The following is a 27,257-nucleotide window of genomic DNA, read 5'->3' on the forward strand; positions in this document are numbered from 1 at the left end:
AACACGTCTTAGTCATACAATTAGCAAGTAATGCGTTCAAAGTTTAACTAGTATTCTGAATCAATTAAAAGGATTGAAAATAGAAGTGCAGTCGTTTATAATTCGGATGATTCTTGTGTTCTTGAAATGTGAGGGCTATTGTCTGGTATAGTGCCAGCAGGTGCTATGAGCTTCTCCACACACAGATGCACCCGAAGCCTGACCTGCACACCCCTGCCATTCAGCAAGTAGAGTCTGCCAGTTGTGGCACATCATGATGGTACATGGTGGACTGGTGTTCAGTGGGGACTATCTTATCTCACCAAACTTATTTTTTAAAATTTTATTTGAGTCAGATTTGAATATGCAGTAAATAGGTCCCTTGGGTGAAAGGCATAACCCAGTGAATTTGGCTGCTGTCATCCAGCCCTCCAACTTCCATCTTTATAACCTGGGGTTCAGTATCCAGAAATTGAATGCTGACTGTGCTCATACAAAGAAATGTTATAAAAATAATGATGGTCTTGAAAATGAATTAATTAAAATTAAGTTTAAACTAATATACCCACCATAGGTTGTTAAAGCATGTTATTGAGGTGTGTTAGAATAATGTGGGTAAACCTCATCTGGGTTTGTTTATGTTACTTCTAGAACTGCCACCTTTTAAAGATATTGAGGGTTTCAAGTTTAAAACACAATTATTTTGGGTCTAGCCAAGGTTCCCAGAAAAGTGGCATTTAACTGTGTCCAGTGTGACAAGTGTTTAATTTGCTCTGGAGGAGTGGATGTCCATTCTTTGATGACTGCCACATATAATTTCAGGGAAATCTGGGGTGGAAATCTGCCACAATGCTTGTTCTTCAGAATGGCTTAATTATGATTGTAATTTGTGCAGTTTTGTAGACAGAAGAACCTGTTAACTGATCACCTGCTTTCAGCCTACTATCAGTTTGACTAATCCAAGTCTGCCATCTGTCATATGCAGGGCAGAAGCAGCTTCGAATACTGCAATGTTATGGATACCATTAGCATAGGAGTGCAAGCCAAGGTTTTAAAATCCATTTTCAAACCTGATACTTGCACTAGCAGTGCTGTATTATCACTGGCCCCTCCCCTTTCTGTTGAAAATCACTTGGCTCTTTTATTTTGTACTTCAGTTTGGATTAGGCAGATATTTTAAAGACAGTGCAACAGATGAAAAGTTGCATCTGCTTCCTGGTACCCATCACGTCATGTGTTGTAGTTCAAACTCAATCCAGCGAAGCAGCAATCGGACCGTGTGATTTGCAGGAAAAATACCAGGATACAGAAGTTCTAGATAGCAACTAGATCTATAGATTTATAGCCTTGCATTTTCAAAAATACATGAATCTGTAATGCAATAGTTAGCCCAGTAACATTGAAATGCCTTTGTGATACTAGTTACAAGATACAGGACTATCAGCTTCAGCTACTGCAGACTACGTTTTCCAACTGTTAAGCTGGACACGAAAAAAAAAAAATTAATGGAAAACCTAGACAGGCTGAATCCCTAAATCTGTAAAGCTGTAGAACAGCTACCTGTAAACAGAAAAAGCTTCTGTAGATGGGCATGTTGATACAACTGACAGCTGGATCTCTTGTAAGTTGGGTATTAGAAATATACTTGACAAGTGTATTGATGAGGCATTGTGCATGTCTGCTTTCTTTGCTATGACTATAATTCCAGAATTGCCATTTTGATGCCTGAATGTTATTTATATAATAACATTGGATAACTTCTACTGAAGAAGTATAGGATTGTTAATTCATATTAATGCAATTTGTTTATCTCAAAGAATGTAGTCATAGTGAATAGATTATCTGCATATGTGACAATACAATTTCTTTTGCACCTATAATTGCTTTTTGTCATGGAATGATCATGTAAACGTTTGACTTTTTTTTAATTTATTTTTAGGCTGGACCTTTGACCAGAGTTACCATTGCAAAAGATAAGGATGGAAAACAGAAATCATATGGCTTTGTTTGCTATAAGCACAGAGAGGCTGTGCCTTACGCCATAGCTTTGCTGAATGGAATCCGTTTGTACGGAAGACCAATCAAGCTCCAGTACAGATTTGGTGGGTTATTTTTGTATGTTATTATGTGTTGAACCAGTATTTTTTTATATTATCATGATCCAACTGACATCCTCTGAATGAGATTTTTAGTAAAGCACCTGACACCTAGTGGCAGAATGTAGTAAACTAATTTTGTTACTTTGAATTAAAAGCTTAATCCAAAATGCACCTCCTTATGCATCTAGAATAATACAGCCCTTTGTTCCCAGCAAGGGTATTACCTGGGAGTCCACTATGCCAAACTGTAAGTCCCACTACTAGAGAGATAGGGATTTAGAAATGTAATGTTTTCCAGTAAGTAACCCTTTAATGGGAGGAGACTACTTCAACTGCGTATGCATCTATAATCTGTACTGTAAAAGGTTGCAGAGTAGGTTTTGATATTTAGATTTAAGGTGAAAATCAATAAAACATTCAACCTGCAATTTATTTGTTACTTGATTAAAATAAATGATCCCAAAAAAATCTATTTTCTTTCTTTTTATAGGCAGCTCCCATACATCTGATGCAGGTAGTTCTTTCCCAGGATCAGATAACAGCCCATGCAGAACTCCTCAAGGCAGTTGTAGGTAGGTGTTACATAATACAAACAAGGGGGGCTAATGCACATCTCTCATCAGTGAACCCATTACAGTACTTACAGTAAACATACAGCCAGATGTTTAAGGACAATGTGTGAGTGTTATTGAAGCATCCTCTAGTGCTACTTTTGTAACTGACATCTTATTCCAGAAAACAAAATGTTAATGTTTCAAGGTTTCAGATAAGTAATTCACTCATTGAGGAACCTGTATATTAGTCAGATTTTTTGTTTTTACTTTTACAAAACAAGTCTGCTTATTTAGCACTGGCATAATTCTCTACGAAGATGCATTCTATAATTTTGGAAAATTGGTATTATCCAATAAATGCAACCACATTTGTGGCAGTAATTCTACAAAAATGCTATTGCCACACTGTTAAAACATCATACAGTACCATTTGTGGTACTAATATTGCAGGATTTTTTAAGCACTGTAGACAGTGACCTTAACATTAGTGTGTGATCCAATATAGCTGCCATATTGCGGTCAAGTGAATTTTTAGGTTTTAGGCAAACTTTTAGATAATGGGTCTTTTTCACAAAGCTTTCACTCTTAAATAAAATAATTATTATTAATTAGACATTTAGCAGACTTTTTTTATCCGAATCGACTTACAGAGACTAGGGAGTGAACTGTGCATCAACTGCTGCTGCTGCAGAGTCGCTTGCAATAGGACCTTGGTGTTACATCTCATCCGAAGGAAATTTATCTATTGAAGCCTGGAGTGATATTTTTATTGCCCATAAAATGAAAAAACAAGACACTTCAAGGAATGCATGTACAGTTATTTTTATTTCTCACTCATAACACAGCTTGACTCAACTCTAGTGCTGTATATTTAACTAAATATGATATATAATATTTTTTTTAAAAAAAATATGATATTTTTTACAGGAATGATGGTTATCCTGAGGTTTCTCTGTTCCCAACTCCTCCGTTCACAGCCAACACCTGTGTATCACAAGAGTACTTCTACTGGCAGCATATGGTATGTTACCCAACGTCAAGCCTCTTGTATTGTACAATGTTAAGAAGTTGCTGGATAATGCCACAGTGGCAAGACAGGCTGTAAAGTAGATGTATTCCAGTTGTGTATTGTGGTAGTTGACCATTTTATATGTGATATATTTATACAAGACAGCACATTGCATCTCTTTCTAGCAGTACTAACTTGAACAAAGTATCATCCGCTATAACAGAGCTCAGTTCTGGAGAGCATAAGTTCAAAAGAGATCCTACAATTGACCAAGGATGTGTGACACTTCTGCCTAGCATAGCAGATGCAATTTAGCTATACGTCATTTCAATAATTGGCAATAATTAAACTGCTCCTATATGCAACTAAGTTGTTTCTTACTAGTTTTAAACATTCATTGTTTCCCAAATGCTTCAAAATAGGGTCCTAATGGTTTGTTTCACAGAACCACTACCACCTTTTCCTAAAATTAACAAGGTAGTTCAAGATTATTGCTAATCTGGCTCTGAAATGTGTTTAAATATTTTGTGTGACAGTGGTTAATCATTTAACCATTCCTATAAATGTTCACAGTTTTAAAGTACTGTAATAGACAATGTGTCATAATAGTCTTACTTATTACCATGACAACACTTTGCATTTTGCATTAATTCAGGGGTTTCATGATAGGTTAAGGGCACTTTTACACCTAGTTCTTTTGACCCTCTGATGCAGATTGAAGTGCATTTTGGTTTGCTTGGAGTCGTATGTGAAACCTCAGAGAACCACGTAATCACACTAGGATGCGCATCAAACCAATTGAACTGAGATCACTTGAAAGGGTCATCTCGGTTTGCTTGGAAGTGGACTCGGTACATTTGCCACTTTGCTCCTCTTCAGTTTTTTGCACTGTGAAACCAAACATACTCCAGTTAACTTGGAAATGAACCATTCCAAACAGCGAAGCAAATTGTGGAAGTGACATACTCCGACAAGAACCAAGGAAAGTGACTCGTCACTGTCGCACATACGCAACACAGGGCTGGTCAAAATCCACACACACACACACAATACAATGACACATACATACCAGACAAGAACACCATAATGTCACATGTAAACAACAGCGCATCACTAAAACATACCGTGGGGCTGATTTACTAACTGGGTTATTCAGTGAAATTACACAAATTCCTGTGCTATTGCAGCATGTACATTCTTTAAGCCTAATAGCAAAACTGTCACATTAATACCAGTTAAATTTTTTTTTCTAGCCAGTAGGCTATTGTATAGTGTTCATAGGTCTTTATTTTCCTCAATTAAACAAAAAAAGCATGAAATACAGTAAACTCCAGGTAACTCAGCACTCAAAGGGAAAACAATGTGAGAAGTTAACCGTCTGTATCAATAAATGCACTTCCTGCCTATAGAAACAACAATGCCTATGTTGCCTTAAAAGAAAATGACAGCAGTCTGCTTTTTTCTTTTCTTCGTTGCAACTTTCTTTTGCCTTGGTTCGAGTTTACAAACACCTTCATTTCCAAACTATCTGAGTGGGTTAGCGTCCTTACGTTAAACATAATAACTTATGCGATGTTTGTCTGAAATAAACTCTGCAGCAAATCGAGATCATGGCTCCATCAAATATGCCACTTGCTTTTTCTTATCTGTTCTGTTCCACCTTTCAACTTTGTGGTGTTTTTAATTTAATTAAAAAATATATATATTTGAAAGATAATGTCAAAAAAACATTTTTGTGACAAACATCAGTTCAAAGCATATATATTTATCATAACCTATATATTTCTTATTGCATAGCTACTTTGTTATAAACAGAAGATAAGCAGAACATAATCCTCTCCAAAAAAACAATTACATATGAACACTTTATTATTAAGCACTAAGGGGAACGTTGTTATCATCGGTATGCACATTCCACAGTAAGACGTGCAACAAATGTAACATGTGCAACCTTTTTACATTTGGATGTAACAATGAAAATGAAACGCTGAACAATTAAGTAGACAGTAAAACGTTAATAAACATTAAATTATTAACAAAGCGCTTCACCTGTCACACATACATTTACAGCTTGCTTTCTGTGTACCAGTGGCATAGTTTACATTGCAAAAATTATTTAAATCCATTAAAACCCTGAATAGATCAAATGTTTCCCCTGTAAATCCATTTAAAATATTTGAAGTAGACAACAAAATACATTTGAGTGCTCTTTAAAAAGCCAAACATGTAGCATCACCAAACCTGCGAGAACACAGCAATGTTACTTTTTAAGCAATTATTAAATATAATGAAAGCTAGTAAATTACTTACCATTTCCTCGCCTCTGCTCCACCTTGCATGATAAGGTGCCTGGGCTTGCTGCTGAATATTGCAACTATAGAGTCGTGTTCCAGTGAATCACACAGGTCTGTAAAATGACAGGAGAGACAGCATGTTCAAGCAACTTGTCAGCATTGAGGCTTACTCAGCTAGTTTAATCCTGATCACGGTGGAGAAGAGCCTTAAAAGTGCATAAATATTTGGAAAGATAATGAAGTGGCAATCATCTCAAACTTAAATTAGGGTTAGATCCTTTTTCCACCACAGTCGATTTGCTCTTTATTTGTTGAACGAAAACTATTCGGCCCATCTTGCTCGTTTAGTTGTTAGTAACTTATTGATCCCAGAATCTCACCAAGCAGCTTCTTGAAGGATCCCAGGATGTCAGCTTCAACAACATTATTGGGGAGTTGGTTCCAGACTCACAATTCTCTGTGTAAAAAAAGTGCCTCCTATGTTCTGTTCTGATTGCCCCTTTATCTAATCTCCATTTGTGACCCCTGGTCCTTGTTTCTTTTTCAGGTTGAAAAAGTCCCTTAGGTTGATATTGTCAATACCTTTTAGAATTTTGAATGCTTGAATCAGATTGCCATGCAGTCTTATTTGTTCAAGACTGAATAGATTCAATTATCTTAGCCTGTCTGCATGACATGCCTTTTAAACCCAGAATAATTCTAGTCACTCTTCTTTGCACTCTTTCTAGAGGAGCAGTATCCTTTTTGTAGCGAGGTGACCAGAACGGAACACAATGTTCTAGGTGAGGTCTTACTAATGCATTGTAAAGTTTTAACATTACTTCCCTTGATTTAAATTCAACACTTTTCACTACATATTCAAGCATTTTGATGGCCTTTTTTATAGCTTCCCCACATTGTCTAGATGAAGAGATTTCTGAGTCAACATAAACTCCTAGGTCTTTTTCATAGATTTCTTCAATTTCCATGTCGCCCATATGATATTTATAATGCACATTTGTATTGCCTGTGTGCAGTACCTTTTCACTTTTCTCTAATAAATGTTATTTGCCATGTCTCTGCCCAATTCTGAATGCTGTCTAGATCATTTTGAATGACCTTTGCTGCTGCAACGGTGTTTGCTACTCCACCTATTTTTGTGTTGTCTGCAAATTTAACAAGTTTGATTACTAGTATACCAGAATCTAAGTAATTTTAGATTAGGAATAGTAATTATCCATTGTCGATGTTGCATCCTCTAAAAATCAAGCAGGTTAGTTAGACACGCTCTTCCTTTCCTAAAGGATACTGTACCATATAGGTAATTTTCCATTTTGGATCTTATTATAGTTTCCATAAGTTTGCATATAATAGAAGTCAGGCTTATTGGTCTGTAGTTACCTGATTCAGTTTTGTCTCCCTTTTACAACAAAGTACATTTTGGTAGTAGACTTCCTCTATTGCCAAATGTAACCGACGTTGGGAAGCATGCAAACGTGGCTTTTATGAGGCTATATCATATGTGGCATTTTGAAAGCGGCTGTTCAAGTCGCAGAGTTGACAATCTAGTAAAATATGATTCCTCATTGCTGTCAGATCTTCATTAGAGTGTTCACTGGTTGACTTTCTCGAAGATGAAGTAACAAACGAATCACCAAGTCAGTATGGTAATTTTCGCTTCCAACATTTATTTTCACATGTTGCCATTTCCGCTGCTGAAGTTAATGAATAACTTGCAGATTCGGAGGAAGATATGTGAGTTGGTTTTGTAGCTCTATTATCTGTCTGTTGTCTTTTTTCAAAAAATTAAATCCTCATTTATTTTGGCATGTTAACCGCCTCACTACAACTAATTAGTTTGCTTAAAAAACTGCACATTTTAAATAAATCCACGCCAACTGACTCACAAGTTGTCAATCAAACGTGGCTTGCACATGGTTCGTTGTGTGAGAGGAAGATCCCACCCAAATATTGCAACACAACGACTACTTTGCTTTGATTGGCTAAAGCCTGTGACATTTTCTCTATAGCCTAGTTGTCCTAAACTTGAGCTCCCGCCTTTGGGGTGCAACAGTTTGAAAGAAAAAAAAAAACATTTGGTGATACCTAAACTTGACATTCACATTGCTGCAGATTTAGGTGGGCCTGTGGGCTGCTCTTTAAATAACTTCATAATAAGTTAATAACAGTACCTGTCGTTTATTTTGAGAGAATACAAAACTGATCACTGAAGTCAAATATAGTTCTATTTGATTCGCTGCTGCTAAGTGTAATGTTGAATTTCATTAGCTGGCTGTGATGTGATGCTTTGTCGTTGACCACTAAGGTGTAAGACCATGGGAAGAGCACTTTTTTAAAATTATTGTATGTTTGAAAACTATGGAAAGAGACAGAGAGAACAGGCTGAAAGGGAACAAAAATAAATGTTATTAACCAATAAACAAAAACTTTAAATATCGTTATTGTTCCAGAACATAATATGTTCCATGAAATTTTTTTTTTTTTTCCTCGTTCCGGTTCCGGTTCAAATCCCTGCTATGGAATCTGCTAATATAAACTTAAAAGTTTTGAAAGCAAAAACTACATTAGCCTATACATGTGGTGCCCGTGGAGAGCAGGACGCAGTGCACCAAGTATACAACTACAAGTAAGCAGAACAACACATGCAGCAGGCAGACAAAGTGCTACCGATGCAGGGGAAAACATGCAGCGTCTGAACATAAATTTAAGCAAGAAACATGCCACCTTTGTGGTTTAAAAGGACATATTGCACGGGTTAGCAGAAATAAAAATAAAGGAAAAGTGATGATCCCTAATCAAGCAAAGGAAAAAAAATAAAAGTACTTACCGTACACATCACCTAGAGCAGGGGTTCCCAAAGTTTTGGTGATGGAGGGCCAATTTCCAGAGGTTGCATGGGATGGGGGGGGCCGCACAAGAAAATGTACCACTCAAGAAACCGAAATACGTCACAAATCATACCTTTTTTTATTTCCTATACATTTTTGTATTTAAATTAGGAATGTATATTACTACTGTTGTGACTTTGGTATACAATATATATATATATATATATATATATATATATATATATATATATATATATATATAATATATATATAAAAATTAATCTCTAGGTGCACTGTTTAAGAACGTCCAAATGTTAATAACTGAGACATATAATAGTTCGGTGATATCATGTAGAACCTGGAGTCCGTTGACAACAATTGACATCCACACAACGTGTCAGAAATACAAAACAATCGTTTATTTAAGGGAAAAAGGGGTGCACAACTAATCTAATATTACAGAAAGGAAAGGCTATTGGTTAAAGATATGCGTGAATAGTAATACGCAGTTCATTGATTCCATAGTCAGACGATTACAATGACCATAACATCCTTAACATACATGGTTAATATACTAATATTGAATATGTCTTATCACACAAAGTGTCTACTTTGCGTTAGTATTTTCAATACCCATTTCTCGTGGTAATCGATCATGTCAATATGCACGAGAATTAATTCAACTTCCCATTCAAAACGGAATCCAACATTCCAGTACCTAATTTAGCAAATTAGTTTCACCATGTTAATTTAGCTTAGATGTGATGTATCAGACTAATAATATGTTATCAACCTCAGTTGATTATATATTCAAATTAACTCAAGTGGGGCAACAATGAAATTCTCTGCATTTACAAGGCAACTCCTGTGATCGTGAAGATAAGCCATGTGTCCAGTATTTAGTTTACGGCTCTTTTTAGAAGCATTCTTTGTCAGTGGGGGAGTTGGAGACCAGAAACCAAGAAGACACAGAGAATGGTTTAAGACTCCCCCCTGTATATTCCAATTCAGTTACTTTCATGCACAGAATTATATGATGACCCCCCCCCCCCCCCTTCTGACGCTACACTACCACTGCAACACCAGCAGCTTTGAAATGTAATTATATTTTATCCTGTGTCTTGGTGCCACAACAGGCTTAGGTTTGAGCACCGATATCATGCTGTCACATCTTGCATTGTCCTGGTCAACAATTAAAGAAGATAATATAGAAATAGGTACTCTTCAAACTATACCAGTTAAACTCTTTTGTGGGTTCTTCTTCAGTAGTGAGGCAGAATGCATCTTGACTTATACAACTAACCACTTCACTATATGTACAGTGAACTCTACCTAATTTCTTGGGGACCATACAAATAGTTTGAGATGTGCAAAATTTGAATTAAACAAATTATGTAAATTGCCCCATGGTGTGGACATTTAGAGCTATTTCCATAATAAATGTGCAGAACTAAAACACAGACGCTACTGTATTTTACCTTGATGTTTTTATTTATTTTTTCTTTCTGAAGTCAATGAAATAATCACACATTTCTATTTAAAGTGCAGCATTAATTATTCATGAATTATGTGATATTGCATAAAAAGCACCAATGCAATTACTTACGATTGCTACATAACATCCTACTAGCTACTATACTGCAGCCTAACTAGTCTTATTCAGAAACACTTTATAAAAAAGATATGTAACAGTAACAGTTTTAAACTGTATCCGGTACTGTTACTACAGTAGTACTTTCCCTAACAAAAGATCCAAGTTGAACACCAAAACTACAATACTGTACAAAGAGCATTTTCCCGATGTAGTTGAAGCTGAATACAGTTTTGCTCTTAAAATAATAAAATATTTTGGGGGGCCGCACCAAACGTCCTTGCAGGCTGCACTTTGGGAATCCTTGACCTAGAGAGAAGGGTGGTTGAAGAGGAAGGTGAAGAAGAGGAGGTTTTCACAATGTTTAGTGTAAAGGGGCTGTTCCTAAAATTGCACCAATAACTGTTGTTGTGTATATAAATGGTAGAGATGTGAAGTTTGAGTGGGATACAGGATGCAGCATAACACTAATGAATTGGATTGATTATGCAACTGAGTGGAAAGGAAATAGTGCACCAGAATTAAATAAAGCACAAATCCACCTAAAGACGTATACAGGTGAAAGCGTGGATGTCCTGGGAGTTGCTGAGGTGACCGTGAAGTAAAAAGAAACTGATCAAAACATTGCCACTTATAGTTGTTGCAGGCAGAGGACCCAATCTGCTAAGAAGAGACTGGCTAGATGGGATTCCCCTGGGTTGGAGAGAAGTACACCATACCAAGCTAGGGGATAGCGAAATACTACAGGAGGTGTTGAATAAGTATGAACATGTATTCAAAGATGAGTTAGGTATGATGCAGGGCACCAAAGCCAAGATTTATGTGGATTCTAATTTTTCACCACAGTTTTTTAAGCCAAGGTCTGTGCCGTATACGATGAAAACAGAAGTTGAGTCAGAAATAGACAGACTTCTGAAAGAAAAAATAATTGAACCAGTAGATTTCTCTGAGTGAGCTACGCCCATAGTTCCTGTTGTAAAACCAGATGGATCCATTAGGAATTGTTGACAAGCTGACAGCAAATAGAGTGTTGTCTCTGGAATAATACCCCTTTCTAAGAATTGAGGATTTGTTCGCAATTTTGTCGGGTGGACAGCAGTTCACTAAGTTAGATATCAGTCATACATATCAACAAATAGTGCTTGAAATGAGTCTAAAAGTATGTGATTGGCCTAAGCTGCATCTACACTGGACAGAGCAACACAAGCGAAGTTGCCGAATGTCAATCCACACCAGATGCGACTTGGAAACGATCCAGAAGACTGGAAATAAATTCATGACCCCGCCCCAGCATTCCGATTGGACATACTAGAGATGGGCTGTCCCATTACAAAATAGGCCTTGTTTGGTTACCACCACCCTGACCCTGTATAGATCAGAGTTATTGAACATCCCTATATAGCCAATAGTTTAATTGGTCATTAATAGTAGTAGTAATTGTACGGTTGTAGTTGTAGCCCGGTATATCAGCAGCTGTCAGAGTATAGTAGTACAATAGTAGTTTATTTTTATGCAACTTGCATAAGCGGAAAGAAAATGTCTCGCTGCTGATAAATGCACCACCAGCAAGCCACCCAGGCATTGTCTTTCTTCTAGATGTCTTTGTAGTTGTTCAATTTGCAATCATATAATAATGAATACTGCTGTGCCTCATAAATTAAGTTTTGGTCACCCACGATTAACTTGTTTTGAGGCGTGACGTGTTTTGAGGCATGTGTTTGACATATATCAAGGGTGTTTAACTTTGCTTCTGATTGGTCAGTTTCATTCCAGTCTCACGATGAAAAAATAAACAGGTTCTATTTTAGCAAAGCGAAATGTTCTCAATGCAACGTCGCTCGCTGCTGGTGTGGATACTCCCATTTCACTGCAGTGATTTCTAAATTATTCGCGCCCAGTGTGGGTGGAGCTTTATGATTAAAAAGAAGTATATTTTCCTAGAAAAAGAAGTGGTGTATTTGGGTCACAAAGTTGATGCCCACAGACTCCATCCAGTAAAGGGAAAAGTAAAATCCGTTCAAGAGGCTCCTGCCCCAACCAGTGTAACTGAGTTGGTGACATATTTAGGATTGCTGAATTATTACAATACATTCTTGCCTAATCTTTAAACAGTTTTAGCACCTATGCATATGTTATTGTATTTGAGTAAAGTGGAATTGGGCTGAAGAACAAAAAACTTTTGAGAGCTCCAAAGAACTAATCCAATCTTCTCAAGTGTTAGACCACTACTCCACCAACAGGGAATTAATCTTGTCATGCGATGTGTCACCGTACAGAGTAGGTGCTGTCTTAGAAAAGGCATCAAACGAGAGAGTAGAAGGACAATTGCTAATGATGGATCGCTTGGACACACTGCATGTAAGTACCATGCAGATCAAGCAATGGACTGGGAAGGATCTTGTGTTGTCAGTGCTCCAGGAATATGTGATGAAAGGGTGGCCCAACGTAAACAAAAGAACAGAGTTTGTACCTTACCACACTACAAGTTTGGAACCGAGTGTCGAAGAAGGGTGTGTCTTGTGGAGAACCAGGGTGAACATTCCCATACAAGGCCGTGAATCCATTCTTAAGCAATTGAATTAAGCGCACTCAGGGATCACCAGGATGAAGGGTTTAGCTTGAAGTTATGTGTGGTGGCCTAAAATGAACATTGACATTGAAAAAAAAAATCATGTGTGACGTGTCAACAGAAATACACCTGCCAGGGCTCCATTGCACCCATGGGAGTGGCTGGAACAGCCATGGAAAAGAATTCATATTGATTACGCTGGTCCAGTTTTAGGAAAAATGCTGCTAGCACTGGTTGATGTTCATTCTAAGTGGATGGATGTGTACCCCATGAATACGTCAACCACTACTATTGAGAAGCTAAGACAGAGTTTCAGTATCCATGGATTACCACAAATGTTAGTGTCTGACAAAGGAAGTTGTTTCATGAGTATTGAGGCACTAAACTTCATGAAACAAAACGGTATCACTCATGTGACTTCTGCTCCATATCATCCATCGATAGACGGATTAGCTGAGTGGGCCGTTCATGCGTTTAAAGAAGAATTCCAGAAAATGCCAGGAGACACTATTGAAGTTAAAGTGTCAAGGTTCTTGTTTAGTTATTGTATCACACCACAATCTACAACACAGTTGTTCTCGGCAGAAGTGCTTGTGGGAAGAAAATGAAGGTCATTAGATCTCATATACCCAAACATAAAGGGGAAAATACAAAATAAACAAATGAAGCAAAAAAGAAATCCATGACAAACATACAAAACTAAGGACTTTCTCACCAGGAGATAAAGTCTGCACCTGAAATTTTTGTCTTGGACCAAAATGGATTCCTGGTGATGTTCAAAGATTGTTGCTTGAGCATTAAAACCTGGATTATTGTTATTCCCACAGTATCACACTCTGGATAATGAGCCAGACACCCCTTCAGATGATCTGAATCAGATTATTTAAGCACTTTGTAAAACTACTAAACGGTTTTGATTAACGCTGCATTCACAATGTCTGGTTTGTTTCATTTGAAACATTGTATTAACGTGCTTGCTGTTCACACTTATCTGCAAGCAAAGGGACCGAGTTAGTTTGGATGTCAGCTAAAGTTTGGGTTTTTTTGTTTCCTTTTCATTTTTTTCAGGACCGAGTTCATTTGTGTTCACAGTGCAGTTTTCAAGTGCCCATGGTTCGTTGATATGGAGTGTAAACCGGATTGATTACAATATGTTGCAAGGTATATTGAAAGGTGGCAGCTATTGATGTGTTGCTCCTGTTTTTAATATCTCATGTTTTAGATTGTTACATATTGCTGTGGAAGAAATCACTAAGGAACAAATCATCTAATGTCACTGTGAAGAAGTGGAAAAGCCTGCAACCTGCTTGTAACAGGGAGAGATCTGTGCTGACTCTGCTGACGTGTTCACGGGCTGCAGGAAGAGGGCGGCAGTCGTCCAACAACCGCCTGTGAGTCATGGCAGTGACACGGGGAGGTGGGAAAGTGGGTGTATGGACTTTCCCCCTCTCTGAATGGCTGAGAGGCGCGTCTTGGGAGATTGTTAGCCCTATAAATTAACGCTCTGTTGTTTCCTCAGGTCTGCCCTGTTAAATGCGCTGAGATTGCGGAAGCGCTGGTCAATGACCGAGAACCAGTGGGAGAGAAAGAAACTGAGGTTCAAAGCGAGATATTGAGGGCGGGGAACCCTTGGGCAGATCCCTGATTAGTATATCAGAGCAGGCTAGTGAGCCGGCAGTGTAGGACGGTGATCCGGGTCGCACGGGCAGCGGCGACTGGGATATCGCTGCAAAGTGCAGCACCTTTTCTTTGTAGTTTTTGTTACTGTTTTATTTTTCCTGTTTCTTTGTGCATTCTGTTTTGAATTATTGTTTCGAAGCACCTGTAAGGGCGCCGGTGTTGTGTACCATCGCTTGGTATGCCCGTGGTTCTGTTTACCATCGTTGGTAAATCAGACCACGGACCCACAGCGCCATCTGCGGGACTAAAGAAAAACCAGCACCCTGAAATAAAACTGGGCACCTGTGCGGTGTTGCCAAATTCACCTGTCTGTCTCCTGTGTCAGTGAATTACCCACCACCCTTCCACACTGCTCTCCACCACAGTTATGTCAACCAGAGGCGTGAAACCATTAGAGACTCATACATTGGTGTTTTTAAGTAGATAAATAGAATGTTTATTCTGTAGCACAGGATACAAACAGTAATAAACACAGCTTCACAGATTACAAATTGCAGGCAAACCGCTTCAGACACAGGTACAAGCTATCCGTTTTCTTTCCTCTCCCCTAGCACTACTATTGCTGCCACTTATTTACTGTGTGACATTGGCTTTAGAACATGTAAGCTCTCTAAATGATCCTGCTAGTTAAGATGTTTAAACTACATAAGTCATGGCTCCTGATGAACAGAGAAACTGACACCCCCAAAAACTGACTCCCACGAAACCGCTCTGCTTATATATGTAGTACAACTCCACCAACTAATACACGTATAGTTTACTTGTAGCATGTAACTCTACATGTGTACTATTGTATATTTTATACAAAAATACATTCTTAATAACAATAGCAAAAATAAATTATATTTAAAAAAAAAAAAAAAAACTTTAAGCCATCTTCCGGGTAAGCTTTTGTTTATTTTAAACAGTGATGGTTTTCCATTACTATCGCCAGCAAAGTTGATATGCCCTGTAGGCGAACAGGATTTATTTACGTATCAACACACATTGAACAACTCGGGTGACACTACCAGCAGTGGTAGCGTGTGATGTACATACAACACAGTGTAGAAAAACTTTGGTGGGATCTACAATGTATGAACTAATGTTCTTTGTCTATTTTTAAAATAGATCAGCTATTACCATTTAAACATGTGGTAATCAGAATGATTAAGCAAATAATCCATAAAATTCTATGTTTTATTTTTGAATGGTGCTAACAGACAACCTAATACATTACTCTGCTATTAACTTGCTGAGCATGCTGTTACAGTGTTGTACTTAAATAAATAAATAAAATGAAAAAAATGATAATAATAATAATAATACAATAGCAAAACTGGGATGATTAACAATTTTACTTTTTCCGACCAGGACAAAAATTGAAGGCTGAAAACTGTGACAACCCCCGTTTTTTGAACTACTTGTTTCCTCAGAATATGAACTTAATTGTGAAATGTTTACTTCCTAGTCAGGTTACCAGGTATAGTTTATTTCCAGTATGCAAAAGGGCTGAGTCCAGCAGTTGTTCACATTGAATTTGAGCAAGTGAACCAGACTTGGTGCATTTGCCAAATGGACTAAAACCACCTCTTTAGGTGGACTCGGTATAGTTCATTTCCCAAGAGGACTTTATCACCAACTGTAGAGTGTGGACCAAACACTCTAAACAGACCTATTGTGAACACAACTTAAAAGCAAATACCGAGTTCATTTTTTAGCCAGTCTTGTTTTATAGGGGCCTTGATGCTCCGAAAGTCATTTTGTCTTTTTGATCTTGCCTTGCTGTGAGCAATGCTGAAATAACGCTCCTTCACTGCACTAATGGAGTACTTTGTCAGACACTACAAGCAAACCATTACTAGTCAAGCATATGCTTAAACTGTTCAAAATGCTGAAGAATGCACCATTTTAATCCCCTTTTTCAAACTGTCCCCCAGAGGATCTTTTGGAAGTTTTGAATACTTTTTTCTAGTTTCATCATAGGCTACATATTTTTTTTACAAACCACTTTTCTTACATCTTTTTCCATAATTACTGTACTTGCTATTTAATTAATTTCTCACCCCCACTTGAACTGATCTGATTACACTATGTAACACAATTTTTGTTCCTGGGTAGTAAGTGTTATTTCCTAATTGCTTATGCCACAAAAGTATAGAAAATGGCTATTATTCCCCATAAACTTTGCTTTTGTGACCATGTAAATACAGTATAATCGTAAATCTCGAAAAACTACTCACTTCTAAATCTTTTGTGGTCATTTTTATATTACTTTAGTATAAATACATGTTAATTTGGATTTATATGTTGTTTTTTACTGACTTTATGTGAACGAAAAGACACACATTTGCCCGTTTTCCCATTGGAAATAGTGATATTTTGAAATATCACTGTCCTGGTCACAAAAGCAAAGTTTGTCCGGAATAATAGCCATTTTCTATACTTTTGAGGCATAAGCAATTAGGAAATAACACTTACTACCCAGGAACAAAAAAAAAAACATTTGTTACACAGTGTTATATAAAAACAGTTCAAAACCATGGTAATTGTACAATGGAAGCATACAGTGAAATGTTCTGGTCATATGACCAGATATCCCAAAAGCCTTGGCATCATTGTAAAGTTCAGAGTGGCTAAAAACATAGTTTATTTGCGTTTGAATGAGCTAATTCCCAAATTCACAATTTATTTGTGACACAGACTGCAAAGGAGTTCATTATACAAGTTGTGCAAAAACTTTACCATAAAAACTTTATGGATGTGACAGTCTGCTTTATTAAAAACATAATTATTTTAAATCACTAAAATATTGTCCCTTTTTCTCAGGAAAATGTTATTAGTAATTATGTGTCACACACCCATAGAATCAATATGTGACATACTTACAAATATGTAACTACGATAAACAACTTTGGCTTTAAAGAAAGAGATAAAAAGTCTGAAACTGGGAAATGCAGCAACAATTGCGACTGTTGGAAACATGGTTTCAGAAGTTCTTTAAAAATTGGTACAATTGTAAGTGCCGCAATTGTCTGCAGCTTTCTTACATCTCATTATTACATTTGAAAACCCTGATTTGCACTATCTCCACCCCCTTTTTGCAAATTTATGCAGGGGATCCATAATTACATATTCATCTATGTTTGAACCGCAAACAGAAACTGCTGCCGCAAAGCATTCCCTAAAAAGTCGCAAATAGCATTGCACCTCTAGTTCATTTCAACCAAGACAGTTTGCAACTACTGCGACAGGCGCAACACTTTAGTAAACCTACCCCTTCATCTTTATAATTGCAATACTGGCATACCATAAAAGTCACAGCAAGACACATTTATATTTTTTTCAACAAATGCTAATGTTTCCTTCAAAGCCCCCAACCTATGAACAGAGATAATTGTTTCCTGTCAACCACATGGATGGTCGTGAGCTTGAACTGCTGTGTCTCATTGTTTAAATATATCCATTTTACCAATATAGCCATAGTGTAATACAGTTGTTCAAGGTTGATAATGTCTAGCAATGGGGTTGAATGGGATATTGTTAACCTCCTGACTGTGATCTTAACAGAGTTGAATACCCTCTAATCAGGGTTTGTTTGTTTAAAATTTGAACTTGAATTGTCATAACAATATCGGCATAGATGTGTATTAAAATGTAATGTACTTATTGCTCTAATGTTATATTTCTACACTATTTAAAGGATACATGTTTATTATAGGACGGCACGGTGGCTTGGTGGTTAGCACTGCTGCCTCATTCTGCTTGATGTTTATTATGGTTTTTCTTTTTTCTAGGCATCAGGTTATGCAGCCCAGCAGTGTTCCTTGGATTCTCATATGGCTCAGCAGCAGTATTACCTCACTAATGCAGTGACCCAGCAAGCCACAATGATGCCCATGCCTGTGTTCCAAAGTGCCGTGCAGGACATCAGAGCTGGCCCCAGTTATGTTATCTGGGAGAACCTACAGCATAAGGGAAATGAAATGAAGCAAAATGAAGGACAGTTGGAAAACGACAGTGACAGAAGTAGAGAGAGACGTCATAAAAAGACTCGTGTTTCCAAACACGAATACAGAAAGCATAAGACCAAGCAGAAATCAAGCTGATCTGTTTGGATTTGCAACTCTGTCTTTAAACACTGCACCTTATTTTGTAAGGCATATGAAATCTTTAATGAATGCACTGTTGTAATGAATGATATCAAGTTAGACAGCTTGCACAAAGCCAAGTTCAAAAAATATTATTTCTTTTTTTAATGTCTTCTTTGACTAACAAAATGCTTAGAGACCCTGCTTGTAAATGCATTTACACCTTTACATGTCAGCATGCAAGTGTTTCAAATGGGTGAATGGGTTATCATCTGTTGTTTATTTTTCTATATAGATGACGTTAGTAGGGTGAATTGTAATGTTTCACTTTATTATTCTTGTAACTCTATACTTAAGTACAAATATACTGTTTTATATGATCGCATCCCATATTGATGGTTTGTTACATTTTGGCATTTAAAGAACATTTGTTTATAAGATTTATTTTTAAAAAATGTGAAATTAATTCATACAGATTTGTTTGACCGATTTGAGGGGAATACTGTTTTGTCAGTAAAACATTCTGTAAATAAGTTGTTTGTAATTTGGTGTTACTGGGCAGCAAATCTAAAGAGAGAGAGAGAGACTGTAGAACAGTATCTCTGCACAATATGCAGGGTGGGGCACAATGGATGTAGGATTCAATAGAACAGTTGGATCTGGACCAATGGCCCTTTATCCTCAAAGTATAAATGATTAACTTCATAAATCCTTTCTAATCACATACATTGTACTGTCATTCAGTAGAAGAAAACTAATTTCCTTGGACTATGTTATACAATTTTTTACAGGATGCTATTATGACTGGGAATAATTTGTTGCTACTTGTATTTTAGAAATGCAGCTGGAGAGTAACAGATGTATGTTTTCATAGACTTGTACACGTTGCATTTAGGCTAAGAGGGCCGGCATACAGTGTATCTAGTTGCATAATATGTATTGTCATGGGAAGTGTTCAGGAGCAGGGTGCTAAGAATGTGTTATTTAATACATATATTCATCAAATTGAAAGAGATTTATTTCATTTTTTATTGCATATTTTAAGTTTTGAAAACACAAGTATATATATATATATATATATATATATATATATATATATATATATATATATATATATATATATATATATATATATATATATATATATATATAACTAACTATGCATATATGCAGCATTTATCAGTAAAATATATACCAACTGTACAGTAAGTGGGCACCACTAAATCTGATGGTTAATAATAGCTGTAGCTTTTATTTGATTGTCTGGGCATACACAGTTGCAAATAAACATGGATCTATCTATTTTAAGGCTGCAAAGAACAGTACTTGCTTTGTTTAATAAGTGTACTGCAAGCTCAAATTCTACTATAAAAAACTCCAACAATCTTGAATTCTGTTCAGCTATTGAGGGTTTTCATGTGACGTAACATTTTCTCCCGCCGCCATATTGGCGGTCAAAAAGCGCAGCATATCAATGTGTCAATGGCGGATTATTCATTTTATTATTAGGATTATTATTAAGTTAAACACGCTTAATTGCATAGCCGGTTTTTCATAAAAAGACATATTTAATACAGATATACATTTCTACAGCAAAAAAGTAATATATTTTAAGTGTGGAACGCTAATAACAATAATAATAATAAATATGTGGATTTAAATTTGAATCAGCACAGTCATTAACTATTAGCTATACTTCCATGTTTTTAATAGTGCAGTTTCGAATTTCGCGATTTGTAATTACTAAAAACATTACTTATTTTGTTACAGGAAGTGTTCCGTACTGGGGGGAAGAGACCTAGGATCAGTCTGTTTATCATTGTTAGTTGCTGTTTTCATAGCTGAATATCTGAAAAACGTGCAAACGTTAATCTGTATTTCAACATTGAAAAAAAAAAAAGCGAGTAGACAGAACAACTGTACATGCTGTCTGTTTTCATCTTTGTATAGGTACAAATCGTGTTTTGTCGTGTTGTTTGAGCTAGCGATACAGTCGTGTTCCTAACAATAACATTCGCTACCATGGCCTTGATAACATTGAACTACTTCTTGTCTAAATGCCAGACAATCGGGCTGTTTACCTATCCTGAGATGATGTACTTATAAATATCGGTACTTTCATATGCCTTCACCTGGGAAGTGCTGTAAAGTGTTGTAAAGCACCGGCCGTGCCCAATAGGGATGACAAACTCCTCGAATCTGGCACTTATCTCTATGTCTTTTCAATTCCTGACACTGGAGGTGAGAAGTGTGTTCTGTGGCAAGTAACTCGCACTGTAGTGTGGAAGATACGGAATTTGCATGAGCTGCTACCACTGTTTTGACCGCCAGTATGGACGGTGAATACCTGAACGTATTTAAAATGTAATTTGCAAGTAGAGAAAAAACGCCCAAGAGCACCACTCTCATTGGACGCCACCCTGTACTGCATCATATGAGGAGCGTGTGCCAATCTATTCTTTGCACAATCCTGCTGTAACAAGGAATTACTGTATCGGCACATGACATTAGGCTGGAAACAACACATAAGGAATAATACGCGTGTAGGTGATCAGAATCGCTTTAATTTAATAAAATACATACCGTAGATGCATTAGATTTGATTTGCATTACTGGATTTACTGGCAAAAATTAAACAAGCGATTTCTCATTGTACAGTAACAAGGACTAACGAGGAAGTCTTGACTATAGGGTCCTGTCATTATTTCCTAATCGTATTGTTCTCAGGCAACCAAACTGGCGACATCATCTTTGTTTAGAAATGGCTCGCACGAGAAACAGTGTATTGGAAACAAGGTAAGGAAGGTGAATCAGACGTGTTTATTATTATTATTATTATTATTATTATTATTATTATTATTATTATTATTGGAGTTGTTAGAATAACTTCTAAATTTGCTATTTAATAGTGAGATTTCTTAAACTAATGCATTCTTGCTGCGTTTTAACATAAATATATACTTGTCATGAAATGTACAGTAGTTGTCAGTATTAAAATAAGATACACAGTGTGTCCTTAACATTACTATTTCCACTGACTGAATGATCGCTATTTCAGTCACAGGACAGTACTGAAATCGGTTTTTGTAATGCATTCATCTAAATGAAATGTTGTTAACTAAGTTACACCTGGTGGAGATTACAGTCTCCTAGGTGATAAAGCGAGAGTCGGTCATGCCGGGTAAGGGTTGGCAGTTTTAGGAACACCAGGATTGTGTCAATGGAGCATGCATTGGAGATACAGTGGTGCAATAGCAGTGGGAGTGGGTACAGATACTGTACAATGTATGCAATATAAGGTTGTCAACCATGCCGAATTTTACAATTATATTTAATATGTATAATTGCTAATGACAACATTGTTTAAATTCACTGTCACTCCCATGAATGATTTGTTAAACAAATGGAATCCAGGTCATGTGTTCTTCAATATAGTATATAAAAAGTGTGTCTTCTCAATAGGCAAGGCAACAGATCAGACAGATTGAAGGGAAAGTACCTTGTAGGTCTTGTTGACTTTCCTACTTGTTAACTGTGCCAGGCTGCATAGGAGGCCCATCTGTCCAACTCCCTGTAAACAGAAGCTTTATTTATAATGTAATTAGTATTTACTTTTTGGCTATGAACCTTAACCCTGAAAGGAAAGTTTCTATTTTCAGCAGGGTGACATACTGGTGGTTCAACAGGTAAGGATCCCCACTCCAATCCAGTCAGCATTCATTTTTGTATTATTTTATAAGACATTTAAAAATTGCAAATCAGTGGCGTATTCTTTTAAAAGCCTTTTACAACATGACAAGTAAGGTTTTTCTTTTTTATCAGAAAGAACCTATTTACATAGGTGACAACTTGAGCTAGAGTGTGTGACAGGAGAACCTGGCATGGCTCAAACTGCAATATTAATATTGTTTCTATTCTTACTACACACTGGAGAAGATAACCTTAATCTCCTCAATACAAGTGTTGCTTTTGCATTTGCTGAGCCCTCTCAAAATAGAATACAAGTGTGTTTAATTTTCCTTGCAGTGTTATAACTTTAGGTTATAAGAGAGCATTGCAGAGAGAAGACCTCTTTGAATTAAATGATGAAGACTCATCTTACACTGTATGCCCAGGCTTTGAGAAACAGTGGAGGAAAGAAATTATTGGGCCAACTGAGGTAATTGCAGTCATGCTGTCAATTTTTACCTAGTGAGACACCGAGTTAATTTGAAATAAGTAACGTTGTGCTCGAACACTACAAAACCATCAGGAAACAACTCATTTCCAAGTAGGAGCAGTGGGTGTGCACATACATTGCCTGGCCACTTCATTAGGCCCTGTCTACCTGGCTGAATTTGACACCGTCACCGTGTGGGGCGTGTTCTCCTGGTATACTCTGGATCTCTTGATTACTGTGGAAGGCCATGAACACTAACCAGGTTATTAACACACAATATTGAGAGTAACAGCATCTGAGAATATATGAGGGTGCCTGTCCGTCAGTACACATATGTCACACATATTTACATGTACATACTGCTGATAGGCTGTAGGCGATCTACATTTTGGTGATACTGGTTTTATTTTGCATTTACAGCAGTTGGGACGTATGTATGTAGCTTACTTGCATGTTTTCATTTTGATTCTTTATCTGAAATTCTGACATTTTCAAGTAAGAAAGGGTTATTGAGTGCTTGTGAGGCAAAACAAAGCAGTAAAAGGCTGACTAGAGCTGCGACAGAGAAGAACTAGAGCACCCAGCTGTGACAGTATTCACAATGTGTAACATTTATTAAACCAGGTACCAACAGAAGATGAGGAAAGCCTTTTGGGAAAAGAAAAAAAGCATAAGCCCTCTTTGCTTCGTGCTATATGGCAGACATTTAGATGGCTTCTTATTCAGATTGCACTTCTGAAAGTGTTGGCAGATTCTCTGGCTTTTATCAGCCCTCAGATACTCAAGTAGGTGATATTTCATTCAAATGTTTTATATATATATATATATATATATATATATATATATATATATTTTATATATATATATATATATATATATAGATATATATATATATATATATATCATATAATATAGATATATATATATATATATATTATATATATTATAATATATATATATTATTGGATGTACACAAACGTTTAAGTGATTATAAAATAATGTACCGTATACTGCTAGTTAAAATGCGTGAATATTTAATTGTGGTGTATACCCTTTTAGTGTTGGATTGTAGATTAACAGTGCTAAGTAAATTATAAGACAGATGTGTGCAGAAACCACTAACTGTAGTTTGTGTACTCGTGTCCCTCTTTTAAGGCTCATCATTGCTTTCTGTGACAATCAGCCCATGTTTGATTGGAATGGTTCTACCTATGCAATTGCCCTTCTTGTGGCTGCTGCCTCTCACACCGTCGTGCTCCAGATTTACCAACGCTTCAACATGCTGACTGCAGCTAAGATCAAAACTGCTGTGACTGGGGTGGTGTACAAGAAGGTGAGAATATTTCTAGTCCTGAGGCACCACACAACTGTATGACCTCTTTTTTGTGGGGCATTGCATATCAACAGTCAAGCATTAAAAAAATATATTGATAAGCTCTTAAGTTTACATTTAGCAGTGCTGCATTGGTAAATTTCAATTTGTTTTTAACCAGCTTCATTAAACGCAGTGCCTTAGTGCAGTGAGTTGTGCAGCAAACTGGATTTCTGCACTTTATAATTCACTTGACTAAGTTAAGGAAGGCAGATGTTTGAGATGACTGACATCCAACTTGCTGACTTTCCTCAAGATCGAACAAGAAATTAAATGTTATCGCATGATCTACTAAATCTGTTACAGCCTGTAGCAAAATTCATTTTAATTCAGTATAGTTTTCATGTTGCACCTGAAGAAATGCATTGCTCTAAAAGATGACTGTTAAGCCTTTTTTTAATGAAATCCAAAAGTCAGAACCGCTTTATATAAGTAGTGTTCACTGTAGGGCAGGGATGAGCAACGCTGGCCCCTCCAGACCAGGGTTCTTATTACAAAAGCATCTTAAGTGACATTCTTATCTTCTCTTCAGAGACAGAATGTCCAAACTGAAATTTAGGAGAGTTGATATTACAGAAAATGCTCTCCTAACTTATTATAGAACATTCCTAACTTGGTCATTGTTAGTTTGAAAGATCTGAACACACCATGCAAAAAAACAAAAGAGAAGAAGTGATGTTGTACATGTATTATTGTTGTTATGCTTTAGATTTGTATTGCACAAATATTTTTTTGCATTTAGGTTGCATTATATACAGAATATTCTATAGTGAACCATAATGATCCATTATATTGGGATGTGCACCTATAACAGTAAGCTACATGTAACGGCTAGATCTAGCCCCACCTGCCTTGAGAGAAGTGTTATGTACGGGACAGCATGGAGTTGGAGTTAGATGAGCTCACAAGTTACTGTCGGTGATTATGATAATTGATATTTGAGTCTTTACTGAGTAATAAGATACGAAGTATCCTGTGTTGATTCTGTCATGTTATTATATTACACAGTGAGACGATCCATTGAACTATAACCAGCGGCTCATATATGTAATGTAACTCGAAAAATACAACTTTGGTCTCTTTAATGTACACAATTATATTACACACTTTCTTTCAAACCGGAGGCACAAACATCATAGTACTTTAATTATGTTTAGCTTTACTTTAGCCTGTGAGATTGTTGTGTGTTAGCATTCCTAATTAAAATAAAATTGTGCAATGACTGAAATTGAATAAGTATTGCTTACCGATATTTATTTATTGTTAACTTGATTTTATTGTAGATTTTTTCTGCTATCAAAACCTTACTCTCTTCCCTAGTAAAATTTAGATCCCTGCGTTTCTTTGCCACAACTGAATCGAGTTTAGACACCATAACTTAAAAACAAGTGTATTCTGGTGACAGTTCCCTGAAGCTCGATCTGCAGCCTGCCCTGTTCAGACTCGTTTACGGATAAGATTGGCGTCAGATAGGTAGGATAGGATGAGACACTTAGGAAATTGTAGACATTGCTGACTCAGGAAATGCTCCTTTCCTAGCCATGAAAGATAACATAAAAAAGCAGGTTAGGAAATTGTTCTGTAATGCGGCCCCAGGTCTTTGCTGAAACTTTGTTCGGAATGACCTCAAGTTGCTAACAATGTCATTATATCTGTTAAACCTGTTGTAGAATGGCTCTCCAGGACCGGAGTTGCCCCTGTATATAGTTTCAGTACTGTCAATTTGACTGACATTTGCCTTAATAATTCATTAGATAAAGAGCCTTGTGTTTACCTTCTAGCACAACTTCCTGTGCTGATAGCAGATTTGTTTATCACAATCAAAGCCTAGATATGAAAAATTTGGACGCTTTCCAACGGTTGTCCATGGCGTCTAAAATAGAATGTGTTCTATGGCTGTCCAACGTTAATTTTCTTATTTAACCAATGTATATATAAAAATATACATACATATGGCAATTTTGTTTGTGGTGTTCAAAATAAAACAGCTTGAAAGGTCACAGCGCACAGGTAGATACATATAGTGTCCAAATAGCAGGTTCCAGAAATATAGTAGACAGAAAAAGACTAGAAAACAGATACAGCTTTTTTATCTACAGATTGCAGGAAATAAAACAAATACAGTGCTCCCCCTTTATAAGGCAGCCCGTTATACAGCAGAACAGGTTATAAGGCGGTACGGTCATGGCTCCCATTTGCCCCATAATGCCATCACACTAACACTAGTATTGTCGTTATAAGGCGGAACAGGATATTGTACGTAACTCTAATAGATGTATGGCCCATTAAACTTCATACGGTTATAAGGGGGAGTCACTATATATCCAATTGCAGTTTGTCAAACTATATATAATGTTATACTAAACAATATATATATATATATATTATATAATATATATATATATATACTTTTAATATATATATATATATATATATATATATAATATATATATATGGGTTTATTTTTTTCTTGATTCATCCACATTTTTCTAGACGGCTGTATTCAGACAAAAAACAGACACATAAGCAAACAGAATGCTTTTGAATATACTGCCAAAAAGGAACCCGTTTAGTTTGCAGTGAGATGCACAACATGGATGTTTTGAGTATGGAGTGTCTAGCAATGTCACAACTTCATAAGCGATTCTCCAGCTATATGCAAAAATGTGACATATTGAGAGATGGATGAATAGACTGACAGATACATCCCTATATCCCCAGAGTCTCATATTAATTTATGCTAAACAATGTTCACATCAAGTTTCATGACATTTGGACAAACAGTTCTTCAGATATATGGAAAATGTGGAAGCATGACATACGTACATAAAACTGCTTCCCCTTCAATACTCTTTGCACAGGATTTAATACATGTAGTCAAGGGAATTGGAAAATAGCCTGCACTCTTGATTTTTTTTTTAACTTAAAAGGGGGGTGCATTATTACCAACTGCTTGGTTTATTGTTTTGATATCATTAATTATTTTAAAAAACAATACTATACTGTGCTTTACAGTGTTGTCCTTTGAACATTGCTCAGTTTGTAGCCAACCT

At 36.6% G+C, this 27,257-nt stretch overlaps 2 protein-coding genes across 2 annotated transcripts in view; both read left to right on the plus strand.

Moving 5' to 3' along the window:
- Positions 1 to 1,507: 1,507 nt before the first annotated feature.
- Positions 1,508 to 19,661, plus strand: LOC121328093 (splicing regulator RBM11-like). Its single transcript, XM_041272577.1, has 5 exons — positions 1,508 to 1,600; positions 1,919 to 2,081; positions 2,569 to 2,650; positions 3,560 to 3,653; positions 18,380 to 19,661. The coding sequence occupies exons 1-5, from the start codon at positions 1,565 to 1,567 to the stop codon at positions 18,689 to 18,691; spliced, it is 687 nt and encodes a 228-aa protein (XP_041128511.1). The 5' UTR covers positions 1,508 to 1,564; the 3' UTR covers positions 18,692 to 19,661.
- Positions 19,662 to 21,388: 1,727 nt separating this feature from the next.
- LOC121327798 (multidrug resistance-associated protein 1-like) overlaps positions 21,389 to 27,257 on the plus strand; it is a gene marked incomplete at its 5' end in the record, with an annotated part of 33,004 nt that continues 27,135 nt past the window's right edge. Inside the window, 5 exons of the mRNA XM_041272004.1 lie at positions 21,389 to 21,469; positions 22,298 to 22,359; positions 22,700 to 22,832; positions 23,457 to 23,617; positions 23,988 to 24,165. Coding sequence (XP_041127938.1) covers positions 21,389 to 21,469; positions 22,298 to 22,359; positions 22,700 to 22,832; positions 23,457 to 23,617; positions 23,988 to 24,165 — 615 coding nt within the window. The remainder of the gene's footprint in view (positions 21,470 to 22,297; positions 22,360 to 22,699; positions 22,833 to 23,456; positions 23,618 to 23,987; positions 24,166 to 27,257) is intronic.

The sequence above is a fragment of the Polyodon spathula genome, chromosome 15, assembly GCF_017654505.1.
Source record: "Polyodon spathula isolate WHYD16114869_AA chromosome 15, ASM1765450v1, whole genome shotgun sequence".
NCBI classification, from domain to species: Eukaryota; Metazoa; Chordata; class Actinopteri; order Acipenseriformes; family Polyodontidae; genus Polyodon; species Polyodon spathula.